Source organism: Exophiala spinifera, assembly GCF_000836115.1.
Source record: "Exophiala spinifera strain CBS 89968 unplaced genomic scaffold supercont1.1, whole genome shotgun sequence".
NCBI classification, from domain to species: domain Eukaryota; kingdom Fungi; phylum Ascomycota; class Eurotiomycetes; order Chaetothyriales; family Herpotrichiellaceae; genus Exophiala; species Exophiala spinifera.
In genome coordinates, this window is record NW_015622513.1 from 3,382,491 (window position 1) to 3,405,111 (window position 22,621).

The 22,621-nt window shown below is 51.3% G+C and overlaps 8 protein-coding genes across 8 annotated transcripts; 5 read left to right on the forward strand and 3 right to left on the reverse strand.

Moving 5' to 3' along the window:
* Positions 1–316: 316 nt before the first annotated feature.
* Positions 317–7,104, forward strand: PV08_01246 (uncharacterized protein; the record flags this gene model as incomplete). Its single annotated transcript, XM_016375609.1, has 2 exons — positions 317–342; positions 402–7,104. 2 exons carry the CDS (start codon positions 317–319, stop codon positions 7,102–7,104), a joined length of 6,729 nt encoding a protein of 2,242 aa, XP_016240885.1.
* A 947-nt stretch (positions 7,105–8,051) lies between these two features.
* PV08_01247 (uncharacterized protein) lies at positions 8,052–8,943 on the reverse strand (the record flags this gene model as incomplete). Its single annotated transcript, XM_016375610.1, has 2 exons — positions 8,052–8,339; positions 8,431–8,943. 2 exons carry the CDS (start codon positions 8,941–8,943, stop codon positions 8,052–8,054), a joined length of 801 nt encoding a protein of 266 aa, XP_016240886.1.
* Positions 8,944–9,594: 651 nt separating this feature from the next.
* PV08_01248 (uncharacterized protein) lies at positions 9,595–12,697 on the reverse strand (the record flags this gene model as incomplete). Its single annotated transcript, XM_016375611.1, has 2 exons — positions 9,595–12,502; positions 12,546–12,697. 2 exons carry the CDS (start codon positions 12,695–12,697, stop codon positions 9,595–9,597), a joined length of 3,060 nt encoding a protein of 1,019 aa, XP_016240887.1.
* Positions 12,698–13,290: 593 nt separating this feature from the next.
* On the forward strand, positions 13,291–14,241 carry PV08_01249 (uncharacterized protein; the record flags this gene model as incomplete). The annotated part of the gene is made up of 1 exon (XM_016375612.1): positions 13,291–14,241. One exon carries the CDS (start codon positions 13,291–13,293, stop codon positions 14,239–14,241), a length of 951 nt encoding a protein of 316 aa, XP_016240888.1.
* Positions 14,242–14,907: 666 nt separating this feature from the next.
* On the forward strand, positions 14,908–15,756 carry PV08_01250 (uncharacterized protein; the record flags this gene model as incomplete). The annotated part of the gene is made up of 1 exon (XM_016375613.1): positions 14,908–15,756. The coding sequence occupies one exon, from the start codon at positions 14,908–14,910 to the stop codon at positions 15,754–15,756; it is 849 nt and encodes a 282-aa protein (XP_016240889.1).
* Positions 15,757–17,150: 1,394 nt separating this feature from the next.
* Positions 17,151–17,991, forward strand: PV08_01251 (uncharacterized protein; the record flags this gene model as incomplete). The annotated part of the gene is made up of 2 exons (XM_016375614.1): positions 17,151–17,589; positions 17,639–17,991. The coding sequence occupies 2 exons, from the start codon at positions 17,151–17,153 to the stop codon at positions 17,989–17,991; spliced, it is 792 nt and encodes a 263-aa protein (XP_016240890.1).
* A 1,376-nt stretch (positions 17,992–19,367) lies between these two features.
* On the forward strand, positions 19,368–19,964 carry PV08_01252 (uncharacterized protein; the record flags this gene model as incomplete). Its single annotated transcript, XM_016375615.1, has 2 exons — positions 19,368–19,611; positions 19,879–19,964. 2 exons carry the CDS (start codon positions 19,368–19,370, stop codon positions 19,962–19,964), a joined length of 330 nt encoding a protein of 109 aa, XP_016240891.1.
* A 221-nt stretch (positions 19,965–20,185) lies between these two features.
* On the reverse strand, positions 20,186–22,054 carry PV08_01253 (uncharacterized protein; the record flags this gene model as incomplete). The annotated part of the gene is made up of 3 exons (XM_016375616.1): positions 20,186–21,702; positions 21,753–21,882; positions 21,956–22,054. 3 exons carry the CDS (start codon positions 22,052–22,054, stop codon positions 20,186–20,188), a joined length of 1,746 nt encoding a protein of 581 aa, XP_016240892.1.
* Between the last annotated feature and the right edge of the window lie 567 nt (positions 22,055–22,621).

Here is a 22,621-nt window from a genome sequence, read left to right on the forward strand (position 1 = left end):
ACCTGAGGATTATTTAATTGACTATTACGCGCTCGCCTTTTGCCGCTCAACGCGCGCGCGGGTCTTTCGTGGCTGCGGAGAAATATTTCTACGGCGGACGATGCAAGAACCTCGCATAGACAAGCCCTGATATCAACAACATGCAACACCTCACCACCCACTCTCGAACCATGTCTCAATCTCAGTCTCACTCTCGCAATCGCTTTTATTGACCTGTTCCCTTCCTATAAATGCTGCATCATTCCGCTATGAAACACCACTTTTACTCTGCTTCTGACTCCGTCTACGCTCCTGTCCTCTTCCACGGATCGCAGTCATGGCGGAATTCATAACGACCCTGCAGTAAGCCTTCTGTGAGAAAGGATTGATTTGGCTTGACACTAAATTTACCTAACTAACAGAGAACTCCAACAACTACCCGATGGGCTACATCTCCTCTGCCCTCGCCAATCAGACGAAGACTTCGACCGCTACGAAGATGAACACGACTGTGAGGGAGAAGGAGGACGGCCTGTTGATCCGGCACGAAAGGCCAGGTTCCAGGAGACAAAGATTCGTCGGAAGAAATTCATATCCTCTCTCCAACTGCTAGCCTACGACGGCACTGAGAGTGAACAGTACCAGGCCTATATCTGGGACACTGTTGATGCTGCTCTGGCCAGGTGCGACATATGCATCCGGGAATACTACATTGCGAAGGTAGACTTCTTGGCCACGTTACGGGAAGAGTATGAGGAAGAAGACATCAAGAATTTCTTTTCCATCATCAACCGACGGGATGTCCAGCGAGTTACTCGAGGTCTGGATTCTGCAGATCAGACCCTCCAAAATCTGCCCGGACCGAAAAGAGTAACATCAGCGTTAACACCAAAGGATCTACATGCTCTCTACGAGGCCCTAGTGTGTGAAGTCTTCTTAAGAGATGAAAACCTCCTCAAGGAACATTTCGACAGTCCTTTCAAGACAATACAATCACGAAAACCGCTTAAGATGCGGGAAATCCTACCAGCCGCCACACGATTTCTTTTCGATACCAATCCGGTGCGGCTAGCTTGGGCGAGTTCTATCTGGAAACGGCTTGACAGAGTTGTGAAGGACATAGAATTTGACTGGGCTATCAAAGACTTCCTGCAGGAGAAGGTGCAATATGCTGTCGAGCCTAGTGATACCACCAGATTGTGGTCCGCACTGAAGCTCATTGTCAGCAAATTAGATCATCGCATGATCACGTACAAGCTATTCGATCTGCAGCCGAATCTTTGTACCACCGCTCTCAACCACCTTTCACGACGCTCAAGCGCGGTCCCTTTCATTGTGCAGACTCTGGAAGACATTCTCGACAAGGCTCCTGACGCATTTTGGCAGGCAATGGGCTCAATCTCATCCCAGACGATCGTAGAGCAAATCTTCGCGAGTCCAAACTTCAACCGGCACTTACAGGAGTCTGTCAGACCGAGTCCAGAGACAGATGGGAAAAGCCACGTCACGAGCGACCCTCGAATCGACAACGATGTTTTGTCATGGATATCAGCATTCATGGAATCTCTTAAGCCGGCCAATCGTCCGGCGGCTGCACAAACGATAGTTGCTCAACTCTTTGAGAGGATCAATGATATCAGCCTTGTAGTCCCCGCGAGACTGATCTGTTTTGAGACTGCTGTTTCCGTCCTTCTAAAAACAGTTATCAGCTTCACTACCAATCAAGATGATCAAAAGACCATCGAGCGCCTGGTGTTGTCAGACACCCTCAATCTCGTTGGGTACCGTTTAGATGAGCTTCTCAACCCGAAAGATCCCGCTTTGGCTGAAGCTATGAGAGCTGTGAAGCCGCAGCTGCGAGGCGATATTCTAAACCTCACCAAAAATGCCGTAGCACTCGAATGTCAGTGTCTAAAAGCAGATTTCGAGATGATCAGCACGAAAGTCAATCTACGAAAGGGATCAAGCTCATATACTCCGGAATTATGGACTGCGATTATCGACAATCTGAGGGATGACGATCCTTCTTTATCTTCGGCAGCATTGCTTGGAACGATGGCACTGCCGGGCTTGGAACAATTTAGAATAAGAGAAGGTTCGCCCGATGTACAAGAAAGAAAGTCGTTCAACGCTATCTTTGACAAAATCACTGGTATGCTTGGGAAACTTCTGGAAAGAATTTCAGAGTTCAGCCCAGATCATCTGGATCGTCTCTTCAGAGCTCAAGACACAAGCATGTCTCTCATTGCCGCCCTCTTTTCGCCACATCAGAGCACATATGAAGCCGCCATCGAACTGATCAAGAACATCAGCGGAGAGTCAGGTCGAAAAGAGGCGCTAGCACACCTGATAAGCGCATTCCTTGGTGTCACAATCTACGGTATTTGCTGGACTTTTCGGCGGATTGCAAACTACAAGACCTTCGCCTCAGTTCCCCGAATGCTTAAGACTGGCATGGAAATTCTGGAGATTCTTTGCAATTTGACCGATGGCCAATTAAGAAGAGCAAAAATCTCCTCACGCGACGCATCTGCTATTCAGAGCTATTGGTCCTATCAGTGGATCGCATTGAGAGTCGTGTATAGTCAAACTGAGAAATGGTCACTCGAACTCCATAACAAGGAGCTCATGGTCGAGGTTTGCCGGGATGCTATGCAGTACGCCCAGGCCCTGTTTGACCAGTATGACCTGTTCTCCAGTGTCATTACGAAGGCGAAACCCGACAAAGCAAAAGAGATTCACCGCCTGCTTCTCGATTCTGACGATCCAAGTGTCGGGTCACCTCTTGGTACTTTGGATGCCATGTCAAAGTGGCTCAGGTTGCGAGACGAGTACCTTGCTGAAACCTTGGTGTCACTCATCACGAACATGTTGTACCGGCTAAAAGGACACGATGCCCTCAATGCAGAGAACGAAGGCCTAATCTATATTCAAGAAGTCACAACAAAGCAGTCTATTAAGACCATTCTGACTTCCTCTCAGAAAGCAATCCTAGTTCGAGCGCTCGAAAACTACTGGGGTCGCCAAATCGTGAAACCCGTTGTCAAGAAACAAGCCACCCTTAATATCAAAGGCTGGACCGAATCAGCTGCTGTTGCCCGATCCGACGCTTCCGCTTCAGAATCTCGAGATGTTGACGCAGACGAATTCGGCGACGATGATATCGCCGATGAAGACCTCGTCGAGATCGCGAGCAAGACACTTGGTACTCAGAAAGCGAGCATTACTTCGAAAGACAAGAACCAAATCAAGAATCTGCTTATACGGCAACAGCCTGTGAAACCGAAAGCTACGAAGCCATCGACAGTGGACCTAGCTGCTAAGAAAGCTCAAGAAGCCAAGGCATTTATCGAAAACCGTAAGCGTGAAGAGGCAGCTCGTAAACTGAGAGACAAGGAAGCCGCCCTTAAGTTGCGGGGCAAGATCGGCGTTGGCAAACAGACAGCAGGTCAGGGTTCTGGCCTTTCCGGTCTTGGAGTGGTCGGGAAGGATCACACTGTTGGCAGCAGTGGGATAATGGTATCATCTGACTCCGAGTCGGATACTGATTCAGACGAAGAGCTGTTTGGGAAGCTCCCCATCACCCAGGGGACTACAGTGCGCAATCAGGCAGGTTTAAGAAAACCTCTGTCAACCGGCCCTGTACGCAAAGTCAAGCAAGTGCGCTCACAACGGGATATCAGAGCCCGACTTGCCCCGGATCTGACCGAGCTCCACAGAACAATCTTGAGTTGGGACTTCTTTGCAGATACCGATCTCCCACCGAATTCCCAGAAGAACGATTATACCTTGGTCACAGACACTTTCCGCACTCCCCAGGACTACCAGAGTACGTTTGAACCACTCTTGATACTCGAAGGGTGGCAAAGCTTTCGTGCAGCTCGTGAAGATGGCACCTTCAAGCCTTTCGAGGTGAAAGTAGCCAATTCTCTGATTGTAGATCAGTTTGTTGAGATCAACTCCCAGGTGTCCATGGCTGAAGGCAAGGACCTTGGCATTAGTACCTCTGATGTTGTGCTTCTCTCAAGGTCCAACCAGCCCGATCGAGATGCGAGCGAGCCACATTGTCTTGCGCGGGTGAAGGAAATCACGCGGAAAAAAGGCGAGGTTCAGATCGTCTACCGCGTCTCCGCCTCTGCCAATCCCCTGAGACCATACTTGAATGACCAAGCACTTGTGTACGGAGTCCAGATTTTGTCACTCACACCATTGGAGAGAGAATATGGTGCATTGATGGCGCTACAGTACTACGATCTTTGCGAGGAAATCATCCGAGCCAAACCGTCGCCGATTCTGGATTACACAGAAGAAGACCTCGAGCCCCTGAAGAAAACCTACAATGTCAACTTGGCCCAAGCCAAGGCTATTAAGTCAGCCCTTGATAACGACGCATTCACCTTGATTCAGGGTCCTCCCGGCTCCGGAAAGACGAAAACCATTTGCGGTTTAGTCGGGGCTATGCTCACTGGCTCCATCAAGAAGCCCGACACCTCTGGCCAACGTTTGAACACGGCGACAGGGCGCCCTGTCGGTGCGCCTGCATCTGCGAAGAAAATACTCGTCTGTGCGCCCAGCAACGCGGCTGTGGACGAATTAGTTATGAGATTGAAAAAGGGCGTTACTCTTAGGGATGGCACCCACGAGAGATTATCCGTGGTGCGTTTGGGAAGGACTGACGCTATCAACACCAACGTGAAAGATGTTACACTTGAGGAGCTCGTCAACGCTAAACTCGGTACAGCAGCACCAAAAGATCCTCGGGATGATATTCACTCAGTCATGATGAAGCACAAAGCGATCTCAGAGGAGCTTAATGCACTTCGAAATCGCATCAACGATCAACGGGGTCGAGGCCAACCAGTACCAAGCTCAGAGGAGCAACTTATGGATGCTTTGAAACGCGAGAAGAATGGTCTCAGTTCGAAGATTGACGATATGAGAGAACGTCAGAACACCGCTTCTCGTGATATGGACCTCAATCGCAAGAGAATACAGCAAGAAATCCTTGACTCGGCCAACGTGCTTTGTGCCACCCTCAGTGGAAGTGGTCATGAAATCTTCCAGGGTCTCAACATCGAGTTCGAGACTGTCATCATTGATGAAGCGGCTCAGTCTATTGAACTCTCCGCACTGATTCCACTCAAGTATGGCTGTTCAAAGTGTATTCTGGTTGGTGATCCCAAACAGTTGCCACCCACGGTCTTGTCACGGGCAGCCGCCAAGTTCCAATACGAACAGAGTTTGTTTGCGCGTATGGAGAACAACCACAGAAAAGATGTCCATTTACTTGACACACAGTACCGTATGCATCCGGAAATCAGCCTCTTCCCCAGTAAGACATTTTATGATTCTCGACTCAAAGATGGTGCTGGCATGGCAAAACTTCGACATAGGCCGTGGCACAACAGCGAAGTCTTTGCCCCCTATCGTTTCTTTGATGTTCAGGGCATGAGTCAAGCTGCAACCAAGGGCCATTCGTTGATCAACGTTGCCGAATTGAATGTTGCCATGCAGCTTTATGACCGATTGTTGAATGATGTTCCGAAGTACAATTTCTCTGGAAAGATAGGCATTATTACACCTTACAAGGGACAGCTCAAAGAACTGAAGTTGCGTTTCAAACAACGTTATGGTGAGGACATAACTTCTAGAGTCGACTTCAACACCACCGATGCATTTCAAGGCCGAGAAAGTGAGATCATTATCTTCTCCTGTGTGCGAGCATCGACCAAAGGCATCGGCTTCTTGAACGACATTCGCCGTATGAACGTCGGCTTGACGAGAGCCATGTGTTCACTTTGGGTTCTCGGTAATTCTCAGGCACTTATGCAGGGCGAATTCTGGAAGGCATTGATCACGGACGCGAAAGGCCGAAATTTGTACACTCAGGGTGATATTACGAGCCTCCTCCGTCGGCCAGTCCTGACTGATGCCATGATGGAGGCTGATGTTGAGATGATGGACGTGGACGAACCAACTTCTGCGATCGAGCCAGAGTCCGATAATCATCACCATTCCACAATGGACTTGGATCGGCCAGAAGTCGAGACTGCGCAGCCAGTCATCAGTCGCCAAAACTCGGATGCACGTAACTCGAACTCAAAAGGACCATCGCCTGCGATCACCAAACAGCCCGATTCTAGACCTGGATCCTCCTCGGTCCAACCGACCCCTTTGCCGTCAAGACCAAGCAGCAGATTATCCAGCGACTCACCCATGTCGACCTCCTCCAAGCCTGACGCTGGGCGCCTTGATCCGTCACGTCCCGAGAGCAAGAGAGAACTGATCAAATCTAACACCACGGGCTCAAATAAAGCGCCTCCTGCACAGGTACGCCCAGAGGCATACTCGGATTCAAAGCTTAGCTATTCAGAACAGTCTCGGCCTGGGACCCATGGTCCATCTGGGGGTGGTAATGGGTTGAATGACCTTGCCAATTGTGCTATCTGTGGGTCATATGATCATTACAGCTTCAATTGTGACAATGAAGTGGCCAAGGCTGCAGCCCTGGGCAATTGTCACCGTTGCCATCGTCCCGGGCACAACTATACCGGCTGCACAGCGCCGCGATGCATCACTTGTGGTGAAGTTGGGCATGCTAGCGAGAGCTGTATGGCGCCTATTAGGCATAGGTTAACCAAAGCTCAACAAGTCGAAGTACACAAGCAGGAAGTTCGCTTTGGAATTGCCAGGGACAAAGCGAGAGAACGACGGGCCGAAAGACAACTTGGCGAGCATGGAGCCAAAATCCCTACGGTCAAGAGTACATTGCCATCAGCCAACGGCCAAGCTTCCGATGCGAAGAGGAAGAGAGATGAATCAACGGAATCTTCTGACCGTGGGAAGGTGAAACGACGTGACAAGGCGGCCGCCGGGAAGGTCCCAGCCCATAATCCAGGTGTGCCGAACAACAATTCTGCACCCAACACGTTCTCTCGTCCTCCGCCGACTGGACCTAGTGCAGGTGTCGTAGGTCTCTCGCGACCACCACCAACAGGTTCAGCGGAGCTACCACCACGGCCTCCGACGGGACCTGGAGGTCGACCAGTGACGATGAACAATGGACAACCGATGGTGCGGAAGAAGAGGGCCAACGCCAACGACATGTTTGTGAAGAGGAAATGAGACCTAGCCATGGATGACTCGGGTTGTTTTTGGGGGTTTTAGCCATATTTTTTTTTTCTTCTTTTGCGCATTGTATGGTGTACGATTCTACTCAGGGGCGTTTTTGACGAAGGTGGGCTGATGGCTTTGGCATCGTCATGAAGCTAAGATGAACTCGGTTCCGTTTTATGAAACGCGAACTGCAACTGCTCTTGGGTATTTCTCGCTCCTTGAGAGCACGATCACTAAGGGATCGATCGAGGGGTTACAAAGAGGGGACAAGATCGCATAGCGCGGCGTCGCACAGCACAGCGCAGTACAGCATAGCGTAGCGTAGCATAGCATAGCGAGAGGCGTCGTCGTTACTGCGCCTTACGGTACAGTACCAATAGAGAGTCAAAGTCGTTCTTGGGCGTTTGCGGTTGGCAGGTATTGATTGATTTACGTACCTTTGAACCCGAGCAAGTCAGTAGTAACCAGCATAGCACGCATGGGCAGCCGAGAGTCTGGGGCCTGGAAGACCCCGGGTATTCGTGCTGCGTAAAGTACGTAGCAGGGAGGTCAAGACACGCCTAGCTTGCACCCAGGTAAGGGTCAGAAGGGAATCATTAGATGATAGATATCATGGTATGTCATGGCATAGCACGGTACATGCACAGCACAGCGCAGCATATTCTAGCATCTCACGGCATAGTGTAGCATAGCATAGTATGGCATACCACGGGTCAATTTGGATGGTTCATGTTCATTTGCATTGTCATGTTCATATCCATATCGCAAGGCACGTTATGCGTTACGACCATCTCGTTTCTTCTGTGATGAATGTGTTTGTGTGTGTGCTGTGTTGTGTTGTGCTTTTCGCCACGGTTTTGAAATTTTTGATTTTGTCTCCTCCCCTTTTTTTCCCGTCTCTGCCTGTAACACAGTATCTACTACTATGCTACCGCTGGCCCTGCCTTTTTGGCCATTTACCTTGCGCAGTAGCCGCCGTCTATGAGAATGTCTGAACCGGTGGTGTAGGAACTCGCGTCGCTAGCAAGGTAGACATAGGCGCCCTTGAGCTCGGTGGCCTTGCCGTCTCGGCCCATGGGGATCATGCTGTGCCAGAGCTGCTGGACGTCCTGGGGAACGAAATCCGAGAGACCGGTGTCGATGTAGCCTGGCGAGATGGAGTTGACGCGAGCAAAGTCACGCCATTCGTTGGCGAGGGAGCGAGCCAAGTGGATACAACCTGCTTTGGCTACGTTGTAGGATGTCTGTTTTTTTGGCAATCACGTTAGTCCTTGAGCCTCATATACATACATATACTTATATGTATGATGAGAATCGTGCGAAGAAAAACCTCACCTGTTCCTGAGGGAAGTTGGCAATATGACCGCTCATACTGGCAGTGATGATGAAGCTGCCCGTCTTGCGGTCACGGAAATGCAAGCCCACGGCACGTGCGCAGTTGTACACGCCCGTCAAGTCGGTCTGGATGACCTCGTTCCACTGGCTGACGGGGGCGTCGAGGACACCGGCGTCGGCGGTGCGGCCGGCGTTGGCGATAAACACGTCGACCTTGCCAAAGTCGGCGACGACGTCCTTGACGAGCTTCTCGACGTCGGCGTAGTCGCCCACGTTGCACTTGTACGCCTTGGCCTTGACGCCGAAGTTGTCCGCCAGCTCTTTGGCGTTCTTCTCGCCGCCCTGGGGTCGAGACGCGTACGTGATGGCCACGTCGGCGCCCATTTCTGCGCAGCCTCGGGCAGCCTCAGTGCCGATGCCGGTCGGGCCGGACGCTCCCGTGACAATCACCACCTTCCCCTTGAGGGAGAAGAGGTCCTTGAGATGGGTGGCTTGGGGGACGGTGATAGGCATGTTGATGAGGTCTGGGGGGTATAACTGGAAGGGGATTGATGTATTGACTAGACGGGTGGAAAGCGGGAATGGGTGCACGAGTGTTGAGTAGAGACAGAGAGAGAGGAAGATGGAGATCGAGATCGAGAAAATTTCAAGCTACCAACGGGAAAATTGAGGACCATGGGCTCGGTGGTTTAAATACTGTGTTCGGTATCAAGTGAGGTGCGCTGATGGTGGTACGTGAACTACTCGCACGGCGGCACCTGCGGACGAGGGGTTTGGCAGAGACCTCTGATGACGTAACGCGGCCTCTAGCGGCGCTCCCGATCCGGCAACCACCCACTCCTGACTCAGCAGCCCCTTGACTCAGCAGCCTCTTCGTTACCCAACACCGTCTCGTCTCCGTGTGTCTTTGTGCCTTTATGCCTTTCAAACGGTCCCTACGCGTACGCCAGCATCCCGGTGAGGGCTGAGTGCCGACTTGGCCATGACCGGCGACGGATGAAAGGGGCATCAGAGCCACTGGATATCCACAATCAGCATTGATCTACATCTCGGTACCTAAGAGGAGGCTAGCTCTCTCAGTACATGTACATAATGAGAACCATACATCAAGATCCTCACATAGATGTAGCATTCCACGTACAATCAGCCATAGCTCTCCCGCCCTCAGTAGCCAAAAACCTCCCCGACACTCAAGCCCACCACTCGAGCACCGCCGAGTGCAGCCACTACAAGGACAACATCCACAATCAGGAGGACGCCACTGGCCATCAAATACCTCGGCATGAAAACCCTGTACAACATCAGATGTCGTCGGAGATGTCCAGCCCACATCGTCGTGGCCAACTGTATGGTAGCGTAGTACAACGCATGTGTAAGACAAGCATTAACCACATCGTGCCACACTCCCCGTAGCCCGGCTTTACCCAGAGGTCGTTTCCAAAGCACCGTCAACGGGACTGCCGCTGCACACATGATCTGTGCTCCAAAGGTATTGAGAATCACCAGGAGCGGCGACCAGGGGTATCGGATGGTGCGGAGCGGCACAAATGCTGAACTCCACTGGATCGAGGCGAGGGTGGCTTGGTGGCCAGTCTTGAAGAAGTGGTAGGAGCCAAGCAGCGCAAGAACAATGGGTCCAACGCTAGATGGAGAGGCCCATGTCATCGCAAGTGCATTACTGTCCAAGATTTCGAGTAAGCAGAGTATTTGCCATGCACAAATGGCGATGGAGAACTGGCCCATCGGTGGGAGCAGCAGGGCTACAGTCAACACTAGCATCGGGATCATCAGGTAGAACCGACTACCAAACGCGTTGGCATAGCCAAAGACCGTGAGCTGAGGGCGAGACGGTGCTTGTGTTCCCCTGGCACTCGACTTCGGGTCGGTGATCGAGATGTCTATGCAGGGTTTGGCCCAGATGAATGTACTGACACCGACAGGGAGCGCGATAGCAAGTACGCATCGAGCGACAGTGATCTTGGCCGTCTGAAGTGTCGATGAGGATATTCGATGTCTCCACCACTCGCCGTTGTCTGCAGCGTCAAGGGTCCAGTATACTGCCACAAGCAACAACCCTATGCGAAAGCAAAATCCAATCCAGAACCCAGCTGATCCGGCATATGAAGCCGTACCTCGATAGAATGCCTTGGTTATTTCTGGCAAGATCAGAGCAACCGCAAAAGGCACTAACAACTGCCAAGGCGCAGATGTAGATGAAGTGGTGGAAGCGTAAAACGTCGACCGACAGCCTGGCATCTGTTCCTCTCGACAAAGACGCGAGAAGGACGACAACCTGGCAAGAAGTACAAACATGACTGACTGGTAAACGCCCAAGATTCGGTCTTTCTGGTACGCTTGTCGTAAAGAAGATATCAACGCCACCAAGCCAAAGGTAGTCAAGAAGAAAAGCAGGATGGTGTCCTCATGAATGGTGTACGAATTAGACGCAAATCCTGCAGCCTGGGTGACCACGAAAACGAATGTCATCCAGCCCCATATCGAGGGAAAACGAAAGCGTCGAGCGACATTGTTTTGATAGGACCACACACTTGCACCGAGAATACCGCCACATGTGACTCCAAAGACGAGACCGGCAATCGCAGTGAAATATTTGGGAAGAATAATCCCCAAAACTGGGCCGAGAGCGAGGCCGGCTGTGCTTCCCAAGCCAGCGCTACGAAGCAGGCCGGTGGCGACGAGTGCCTTGTCTCCCTTGGAGAAGCGAGCAAAAAAGAGCAAAAATGCAAGTGCAGCAGCCGAGATGCAAACACCGTACAACATGTCTCCAAGATTGAAGTTTGCCCACAATTTTCGATACGTTGAGATGACTTCCTCGTGCCAGTCGACAAAGGCGTGATACGAGTCTTGCCAGCGTCCAGTGCCAATAGCATCCACCGATCGCATCATATGCGCAGCCTGGCTCTGGTAGACATCATCCGAGAGGCCAAGGTCTCGAGACTGGGAATAATGACGCTGGTACCGCGCAATCTGGGCTTGGACCAAATGTGCAACCTCTGCCAGGTTCTGCCATTTTGTCTTGCCAGGTCCCGCAAATGCTTCGGCGATGGGTCTGCCCAGATTGTTAAACGGCACTGGTAGACCTAGCAGAAGAGATAGCGTTGAAACCAGGTCTATCTGTCCGATGGGTCGCTCTTTGGCATTCAACGGTGGTGTTAGGGAATCGGGACTGACTCTGCCAAATCGAGGCTTCTTCGAGTACATCCATAAAGCCGCTTCAACTTCATCATCAGATTCTCCCCCATGATCGCCCTTGGCATCCATACCGTGGTCACCCATGATGACAAGGAGCGTGTCGTCGTCAAGTCTCTGCATAATCTGCTGGATGACGCCGTCCATTTGCCGAAGTTTCTCAGCCATTGCAGGGTGCTCGGGTCCGTAACGATGGCCCGCGTGGTCAACGCCCAGAAAATGACCGAAAACAACATCCCATCGGGCAGGAGATTGCTCCAAGAGTGGCATAATATGTTCTATAACACCATTGTCGACGGTATGTAGATCCCAGACATTAAAAGAATCATATGGTCTCGTCATATTTGGGTCGAAATATCCGGGAAACAATGACTGCCATGTGTCGTCTCCTAGGTGGACTATTGTTTTCCCTGCATCTTTCAGCTGAGATACGATGTTATCCTCGTCGATTGCAGTGCCTGCAAAATTTGAACCAATGTCGATAAAAACTGGAAGCGTTCCGGTGGTCAGGCCTTTCAATCGCTGGAGCGTGCTCGTCGGAGGATCGGCAATGAAGGGTAGTAGGAATGCATGCTCTGGATTGGCGACAGCAGTATCGTAGAGAGTGGGTAGGTTATCAAGGTAATGTCTCTGAGGATGTTTGATGGATGGACTAGCTGTCGAAGGAACAGTAAAATCATATCGTAACGCGTCGATAATTATGACTACAGCTCGATTAAAAGACTTGGGATGCCAGCATCCATTTGCCTCCCTAGACTGCTGTCCACTTGGGAGTGCAGTGCATTCAGACTTGTTATCTAAGACAAGTCTTGTAAGAAGGAAGCCTTTCGCAAAGAAGAGAATGCCGATGATATGGACAATCCTGCTCCGATTAGCGCTGGCTGCGAAGATGAGGACACACCCACGTCAGCCATAGAAAGAAGACACTAATAAGAACATGAGAGACTTTGAACGCAATGGACCTCTGCCGCTCTCGAGCCTCTGTGTCTGGTGTCACTGTTGAGGTGGCACCGTTAAAGCTCTCGGCTTGTGGACTCTGGTCAGCCAGCGTTGACATGGCCTTCTGCAGACTCTTGAAACAAAAAAGGAGTGGAAGAAAGTAATCTGTATCATGAGAGCATCATAAAAGAATGTTCGGACCGCTATTGACCCGGTAACAATATTTACATGAAAAGTCGTGAACAAAACTTCAGCTTCAACTGCGGAGGCCCGGAACTCACTTTCGAAAGGTCCTCTGTCATTTCCGTGAGAGGCAGGTCTAGCGAGCGGATAAGGGTTTAGCGTTGCAGATCACCCGCTTTGAAATCGCTTAGCTGCACAGGTTGGCCACGCCGTTCTGAAACACATCGTCACAACCAACGACAGAGAAAAGCAGAGTCGAAGCGGCGAACAGCGATATGTCAATATATGTACCGCTATGTGATAAGGAATGTTTCAAACCCCACAGAATGCTGTGGCTTGGCTTGGTAAGCGGGGAATGAGCATAGGGCAGCATCATGTCTTTTCCAGAAGAAGCTTAGTCCCGCCTTATATAAGCAAAGTTTTTCGCTGGAACCATCTGTGCCTGCGACTATGTCATACAAGTAATATATTTCGTATCGGCTTTGTCCAAACTTGCCATTGTTCTTGCGCATCCCGTTTATATCAATGATGGACACTGCACAAGCCGCCACAGAAGCGCCTGTGGTCACTTTCAAGAAGCGAAATGTCAAAGCGAAGTCGACCATAAGAAAAAGAGTTGCCACACCTCCCTCCGACTCAGATTCTGGATTCACCTCTTCCGAAGACGACGAAGGAAGGCCTATCAAGCGCCGGCGCAAAACTGCTGGAGTAACAGCATCTTCAGCAGAAAATCCTACGATTCGAGTGGCGCCTACCGAAGATCCATCAAGTGCAGTAGTTGTGCCTACTACCAATAAAGATGATGCGACAAAGAGATCAGACTGGTATGATGAAGAGAGGTCGAAGGGTGGAAAGTCCGCCACACAGACGCAAGATGACACTGTCCTTGATGGCACGTACAAGGGCACGGCGAACTACCAATCGTTCATTCAAAAGAACCCAGATCGTCTGGGCAAGCAAGTCGGACCTCTAAAGCAATCAAGCAATGTCAGAACGATCACTGTCACAGATTTTGCCCCTGATGTGTGTAAAGATTACAAGCAGACCGGCTTCTGTGGCTTTGGCGATAGTTGCAAATTCTTGCATGCAAGAGAAGACTATAAACAGGGTTGGCAGTTGGATCGAGACTGGGAAATCGACACCAAGGGGAAGAAGTTGACTGGCAAGACCGTTGCATCTGCAAACCGCGGCCAAAATACCCAAGATGACGACGATGACGAAGCATTGCTGGAAAGCATTCCGTTTGCCTGCATCATCTGCAAGAAGCCTTACACAAACCCTATCATAACAAAGTGTGGGCATTATTTCTGCGAAGCATGTGCCCTGAAAAGATATCGAAAAGACCCTTCTTGTGCTGCATGCGGTACTGGAACTGGTGGGGTGTTCAACGTTGCAAAAAAGCTGAATAGGCTCCTGGATAAGAAGCGGGAGCGAGAACTGCTGAAAAAAGAGAGAGCAGGTGAAGAGGCGGGAGAATAGCGTAGGAGTACCCTCCCCTATGTTTTTGGGTGCCCGGTCTTTGCTGCCTGTGACAGCCCTACACTACGTAGATACCTCATTATGTATAATAAGAAACTACGGAATAACTTGTGCAAGCCGTCAAAATCGTTCTCTACCATTCCTTCATACCTCTGTTCGTTATTGCAAGTAATACTCCGCCGTAGGGCTTTAGGCCGAAGCAACGAAGTGCTGTCCTTCGATCGGGGCACCACCCATAGCCATTAGTTAACTTCGTACCATACACTCGAGTCTTTCGATTTATCTCAAATTTTGTAGAGATTTACATCAAAATCTGTCTGGCAGGTGAGTCGCATGACCAGGGCCTCATTCCCATCATGCGCCCTTGACTTAGAGCGTCCTGTTTTGTCGTTCGCTTCCAACGATCGATCAGAGTGCATTCAGAATGAAGGTTGCAACACTGCAATTTTTTCCACGTTTGGGAGAAGTGGCAGCGAACTTCAGTCGTGCAGAAAGTCTTCTGATGAGGGAAGAAAGAGAAGGCCTTCTCCAGGATATTGACCTCTTGGTTCTCCCAGAACTTGCTTTCACTGGTCAGTCGCTGTTGCTTTTCCAATATTATCCTTGTAGCTTCTTGAGCCCTGAGATAGCAAATGATCAATATCACGAGCTCTGCCATTGACCATCATGCCAGGCTACAACCACCCTTCACTGGCAGCCATTGCGCCTTTTCTAGAACCCACCGCTGCGGGGCCTTCAACAAGGTGGGCCGCTCGCACTGCCAAACGACTGAAATGTACCGTTGCGGTCGGCTATCCTGAAGCAGCTGAGGAAGGAAACTACAACACTATCTTCGACAAACACATCACGGCCGAAGCTGGTGCCGTCGCTTACAACTCACTGGTGTTTGTCAGTGCTAGTGGAGATGTCGTTGCCCACTATCGAAAGTCTTTCCTCTACTACACTGATGAGACCTGGGCCCAGGAAGGCTCCGGTTTTTGGGCCGGTGTGTTACCAATAGGAGGGAAGGGTCAGCAGGTCAAGGCTGCCGCGGGAATATGCATGGATGTTAACCCATACAAGTTCGAGGCACCTTGGACAGCCTACGAATTTGGTAATCACGCGCGGGAATCCCGTGCAAAGATTGTCGTCATCAGCATGGCGTGGCTCACGAGGCTGAGTGCCGAAGAGCTGTCCAGTCAAGTGATGAGTCCGGACGAAGACACCGTCAGCTATTGGGTCGACAGACTCAGCCCGTTGTTCGGTCCGCAAGGGGCCGATCCCGAAACCATTGTTGTTTGCGCCAACCGCACTGGTGAAGAAGGTGTGAGTCCACGAATTGGCGAGGTAAGGTACGCCGGCAGCAGTTGTATCATGGGTGTGCAGAAGGGAAATTCGGTCAGGATATGGGATATCTTTGGCAGAGCACAAGAGGGTGTTCTCCTGGTGAATACCACTGGTCCCGCAAAGTACACGATCAAGCTGGGGGTAAAGCCTGAGCAGGAGGACTCGGCCGCGGAGAACCCTACGGACTGAAAGTCGATCACAAAAGTCGATCTCACAGGGCGAGGCTGTAGTCTTGCGCTCGAAAGGTGAACCACACCAGGGCGGAGCCAGTCTCTTTACGGTCTCCACAGGTCTACAAAACTGTTTGATGCAAGACTGGGCGAGAAGCCTGACATGCACTCACACATGACAGCCTGGCAGATATGGCAAAGTCATGTCTCAAACGGGCTGTCACATGCACACCATGTTGACTATTCCACCAATGTTTGTCGATCCCCCGGGAGCTGTTGCCGCCAGCCGCGGACAGTGGGACACACAACGCACCCTGGATACAATTGCGCGTGTGTCAGCCATTCACCACAGGATGCCGCACGTATGGAAACAAACGGCGACGATGGAGGGTCAGCATGGAAAAGCGATCATGAGATACAGCAGGTCTCTAGCCTGGCGGTGGTTGGTCACATGCGTCGCATCCTTTGGAGGGGTATCTCCTGCTGTCTGACAGCAACTTTTCCGGTTCAATTTCGGACTGTCTTTTGGTCAGACCTTTGTTTTTTTCCTTCCACTAGTGTTCGCTGCACAACCACCCGGCACTGGGCGAATTTCACGCTTGCCCATTCTTGTCTTAGCGTGCTTTGGTCCGCCCTCCGTCGTCCCTTGATGAACTTCCTCTCCCGTGACCTTTCCCAGACTTGTAACTGAATACCTCGCTCACTGCCAACACGATTGCGCTGTGTTCCATGGCTGGCTAAGAAATTAATTCGCCTCTTTGTCGAAACATTCCCGCGTTCCAAGCAAGTTGCAGGACTCTTCGCAGCGGTCGTCAAACGTGAGTACATCCAAAATCCCTCATTTCTTTCAACTTCGTCGAATCCGCGTCTCTTGAATTACATTATCACACGTGACGAGTCTCTATCAGCACGGGTTCTGCGCAGCTTCAAAACATCGTCACGGGAAGAGACACATGCCGCGCTCGGCTCATCACAGCAGATGAACCTCGCCGCGATGGAATCAGCCTGTCACGATGATGATGATGTTGTTGTTGCTTATAGCTCCGACTCTTCACTTCACTTGCGCACTCGTGAGATGGCACTCCAACTGAAGTGAAGTCGCCAGTCCGGCGCGTATATTCCTCACTCCACCTCGCGTCCCTCTTGACCTTTCAAAGTCGCTGCATCGTCGAATCACACAGACTCGAACTCATCCTTATATATTCCTCGCCATCTCTGTGTTGCATGTGTTATCCTTTAGCCATGGCTAACTCCAAGAACAGACAGGCACCTGCGCTGCCCTCAGCCGCTTCCTACTATCAATACCCCGACCAACTGCTCGTACCCAGTCCTTCTCGAGAAGCTTAGGGTGCTTCCCTCGAAGAATCTAAGCTGGACGACCTTCTAGATCAAGTGGCTGATTACGTTGGCACGATGGAGGCTTCAGATCCGAAGATGAGCGCTGCCAACAACAAGCGCAAGAGACTCCCTGGAGATCAGGGTCTTGGTCGTGACGCCAAGGCACAAAACACCAACGGCGACCACCAGGACTATGCTGCGTTGCTTCAAGGTCTTGATGCTGTTTCGGGCGCAGATGACAGCACGCGAACTGCGCAAGCTGCTCTCGCAGCACCAATGAACTCATCCGCATACCCCGAACCACCTTCCTTTGAGGGGGCAGCTGCACTCTCCTCGGCATTCGACGAGAACAGCCCGCCTGCGATGCCTACCATGGGCAACATGAACAACATGGGTAACAACATCGGTGGTCTGCCGCACAACAACATCCATGGCGGTAGAGGTTCGCAGTCCGAAAAGCCAGCCGTCGGATCTGCCGAGTGGCATCAACAACGCAAAGACAACCACAAAGAAGGTCTGTATCTATTCCCTGCCGCAGTCTGATCTGTCCTGACGTTTATCAGTTGAACGACGTCGCCGTGAAGTCATCAATGAAGGAATCGAGAACATCGCGAAGATTGTCCCATGCACGGAGAAAAACAAAGGCGCCATTCTGCAACGTACGCACGAGTATATTATCGCTCTCCAGACGAAGGAAGCACAGTTTGAGACCGAGCGTGCAACTTTTGATGTTGCCCTCAAAGAACTCACAAATCGTCTTGATCGCATGAAGGAAAGTGCTCGTGCGGCGTGGGCTGAGAGCAATAAATGGCAACAACGTGCACGTGATGCCGGTCTGCACTTTGATGATTACGACGAGGCAAATCTCACCGGTTTCGAAGAGGATGATGTCGCTGCTGCCGATGTTGTGTCGTAGCTTCGTCCAAGTTTCATGAGTTGATGCGCGATTTTCTCTTAGCTCCGCGTCAACACGATGACAGGGATCGGTTGGCGTTCAGGCATTTCTTCATGCCTATCTTGGGACTTTTCCTTTCGGTTGACCTTGATGACACTGGGTATGGAATGATATGGAAGTGGTGCCAGGTTCGGTGCATTCGTTGGTGCCAACAAAAATCTCGGCCAAGGTTATGGTGAGCCACTTGGTGACTATGGATTGCCACATGCATGGGCAGTGATCGAAAGAATAGATGAGTACTCGAGTAAGGTACTTTGGGGTTTGTTCAGTGGATATTTGTGAGCAAGGGCTGCTTCTTTCTGCACATTTATGGCCTGGACACGGACAGCACTGCCATGTCGGAGTTTGAACAAAGGGCCCCTGGGTGCCTTGGGATTTTATGAGATACCATTAGGAGCAGATGGGGAGTTGATCAATGGTTAATGGAGTTTCTTTTTTTCCTTTTGCAAAGTCCTTTATTTTGCAGTACTCGGACCCGTACTGTGTCTTCTGGTAGGGCAAGGCAAGTAATTTGGGAAGTTGTTTGCTCGCATTGTCTACCTACCTACCTATGTTGGGTAGGTATGTGATCCGCTGGATTGGCCCTCTTGATGACAATGCCATGGGTGGTAATGTGCCTGAGTCCTTTTCCTTCTCGTTCAAAGATTAACCAAATAGTGAAAGTCCTCGTGCACACCCCAGTACATGTAATGCAGGGACTTAGATACCTAGAAGCAACTTGATAAAATATCCGAATAGAAATGCCCTTGGTAATCGCAAATAGAACTCCAACAGCTGTCATCGACATGCTTTTCTCTGCTCCGTACTGTCTAGGGCATGCACGATCATTGAACCGCACTCTGTGGTTTGGGAACCTCCCTACTGTATGTATGCTGCCGTCCAGCCAAGAACTGCAGTGTCTTGAAATCCCGTCCGTTTGCATGGCTGGCTGTGCCGGAGCGAATCATACCGTATACAACTCCTTCCGGATACGGGGTTGGTGGATGGATGCATGGACGAACGTAACAATGTAAAATGTAGATAGATCGTATGTCTTCTTCCCTCTCCCTCTTCCTCCATGTTCTTCCCCGGTGTTGCATGGACTGACTGGTAACTACATACCTACCCCTATCAGTGTCACCAGCAGCAGTATCGCCGTCGCTCTCACTCTCACTATCCATTTCCTGGAGGTCAGGATAAGTGTGACTACCTAGTCGCCTCTACGCAAAGCCGGAGTTACACTTGAAAACTCATCCAGCACAGCTCACATACCAAGACCAAAACAGTCCCAAAACCATATACTGTTAATAAACCTAGCTGGGGACCTAGGACAGGTACCTTCGGATATTCCACAAATCATGGCTATAGGTGCCGTCGTTCTCTACCCGGCGTCGCCTGACGCGACATTCGACATGACATATTACCTCACCCGCCACAAACCGCTGTGCGTCGAGCGCTGGGGAAAGTACGGCTTCAAGGACATCACTGTGCTCAAGGTCAACGCCAGCGCGGCGGAAGGGGAGAAGCCAGCGTACAGTGTCATCGCGACCTTGACGTGGGACGATGATGGGAAGGGAGATGGGATCGCAAAGGCTTTGACTGGTAAATTGCTTTTCTGATTTATCTCCTCGTCTGGGGGCCACCCCCTTTTCTTCTTTTCTCCCCTTCTCTCCCTGTTCGGATTTCTTTCTTCTATACTCTGTCCATTTCTCTTTCCTTTCTTGTCTCTCATCTCTTCTCTCGCTCTCTTGGATCCCTCATCGGAAACCAAGTTGGAATCTGGATTCCTCCCCCGTCTTATAAGTTATGTCGCGCCGTGCCATATCCAATCACTGACGCACGCCTTTCGGTGTCATTGTCCGTTTGTAGGTGAAGATGGAGAAGCCGTCATGGGAGATATCCCCAATTTCAGCAACAAGACGCCATTGTTCCTGATGGGAGATGTTGCAAGGTAGTTCTCACACCACCAAAGTCTTCGGAAATGTCGATTGATAAATCCTAGTTAGTTAGTTAGTTAGTTACGAAGGTGTTGGACCATCTCTTGGGAATTCTTCAAGTGGTTTTGACCAAACATGAACCAACGTTCAGAATTGATTCAGTACTATTCAAAGTTCAAAACGCACCTCCCTAGTGTTCGCTCACACATCAAACGGAAACAAAACAGCCTCTCTCTTACCTATTTCTTCCCCCTCAAACTCATCCTACCCGTCATACCGTTCCTCGGTCTCGCCGCGCCATGCAACACCTGGTATGGCCTGTGACCTTCAATAGTCAACCTCTTCGCCCCAGGCACGCCATCTTTGAACTCATCCTTGGTCTCGATGGGCGTCCAACTATGTATCTTGACGCCATCGTACTCGGGCGTGAAATCCAGGTCCTTGACGACCAGCGCCAACGAGATCTTTGTCTCGATCATGGCCAGTTCCTGGCCGATACAGTTCCGCGGACCCTTTTCGAACGGTCTCCACGCGTCTTTGCCCGCCGGCGTGTGCAACTTTGCGTTCGGGTACGGCGTCAGCGACGGCAAGAACCGCTCCGGCACGAACTTGACCGGGTCAGGGAAGTAGTCTGCGTTTCTGTGGATCATGGTGGCGGCCGGCCACACGTGGAACCCTTGGATGGGATAGTTCTTGCCCGTCTTGGGGTCGTGGATGTACCGGTCCTTGGACGCCGCGATGTCCTGGGGCCGGCGAAGTTCCCGGAGCGTGCTGGCCGGCGGGAAGAGGCGGAGGACCTCTTTGATCACGGCGCCCATGTACTCCAGCTTGTTGATCGAGTGAGGGTCCGCCTTTATCTTCTCGGCTACTTCCGCCGCGGGGACATCGGCGCCGTAGACGGTGTCCAGCTCGGCGACGACCTTGGTGTGGACGTCCGGGTGTAGGTGCAGCAGGTACATCGTGTAACAGATCGTCGACGAGGTGGTGTCGTGGCCCGCGAAGATGAAGGTTTTGATCGAGTCGATGGCTAGCGTCCGAAAGGACGCGTTCAACCCCGAAGACGACTTGTCGTCGCCCACGCCCGCGGCTTCATTGTCGTACGCGTCAAGCGCGAGTTCGATGACGGAGCGTTTGCGCTCTTTGAACCCCTTCTTCTCGGTGGTGCCATCGGCGGCCTTTGCGGCCTTGCGCGCGGCGGCACGCGTGTCGATCTCGGCACCCAGAAGAGCGTCCAGTTTGCGCATGTTCAACCATATTTTCACTTCGCGCACAAAGTTCAGCCCGTCCAGCGATACACTGCTTGAGACAGGCATGAGATCGATCTGGTGCCGAAATGTTGTGACGATAGGGTGTGGTTCTGGGTCGAGCTGGGCGCGAAAGTCGGTTTCCATCACGATCTTCCCGATAATGTCGATTGTGTAGGACGTACTGAGAGCATCGAGGCTGAGGAATTCATTGGTCTTGGCCTTTTCGTGGAGGATGTCGAGGAATATCAAGGTCGAGTCGACGATGAACGGAACCAGACTTATGAGATGACTTGCTGAAAAACCGGGATTGAAGATGGAACGCAAAAACTTCCACCGCTGTCCATCGAGACCAACCATGTTGTCACGCCCCAGGAGCCTGTCCAGGTATCCTGTCGTGAGAGAGGATTTTGGAAGAGACTGGCCAGTAGTCACATACTTCGAGGCCAGCTCTGGGTCGGCGATGAAAAGCCACCGGGGCCCAAGGGGCCACCAGTCGATGTAGAATACATCTGCACAATTAGTGAGTCTCCGTGTGTAACAGCATGGAGGCACCACTGACCGCCCAGATCGAACTTCTTCCTGATATAGTTTGCCCAACACTGCATGTGAGTGTCTGGAGGGAACACTTTCTTGCATTCCCCAGCAAGCGGGAGATGGCCCCAGAAGGTGCTTGATCGAGGCGGTTGCGGCTGTTTTTCAATAAGTTCAGCTGGACAGGTCGAGCGCGGTACGACACTTGGTCGCCGCCGAAGAGGCACGTACCAGGCCGTCGAATTCTCTACGTTTCCCGTAGACGAGATTGATAAAGAACGCAACACCCGCTGTCACCAGGGCGAGGATTGCCCCGAGAAGCCGCCACATGTCGACAGGATACAAGTCCAGCTAGGCTCGATCAAAGCTTTGCCAGTGATTGGATTGAGAGCGAGAAAGAGAGCCCTGAGCAAAGACGGAGGAATCGTAATCATGAAAAAAAATCAAACAAGAAACCAGTGTCAGCCTTCGTCCATTGACCACCGGGTAGAGGCCGATCAGAGTGACCGCGTAAACATGTCCTGTATTTATGCTAGCCAGGAGGCCTAAGGTCTGGCGTCCATCTTTCGTATACTTTTTGTGCCACAATGGCGGGAAAGTGAGTTGCTGCTATTCAGGCCCCCAGCTTACCTGTAGACTGGTCGAATGCGGACAACAGCCGACCCAACACGTCGGACTAAGAACGGCGGTGTATTGTACGGATAAGAAGCGTTCGAAATGGCCTGGGACGATGCTTATCTGTCTATGCTAGCCGTGTCAGAACACGCATCCATGCTCGTACGGGGCCATGTGTTGGGGTCCACTTCAAAGTAGAAACTGCACCTAGTTGATGTGTGAATACATCTGTACAAGTTACGAGCATTTATTATTACTTCGTCTCCCAGGGCCAAGTGCAAC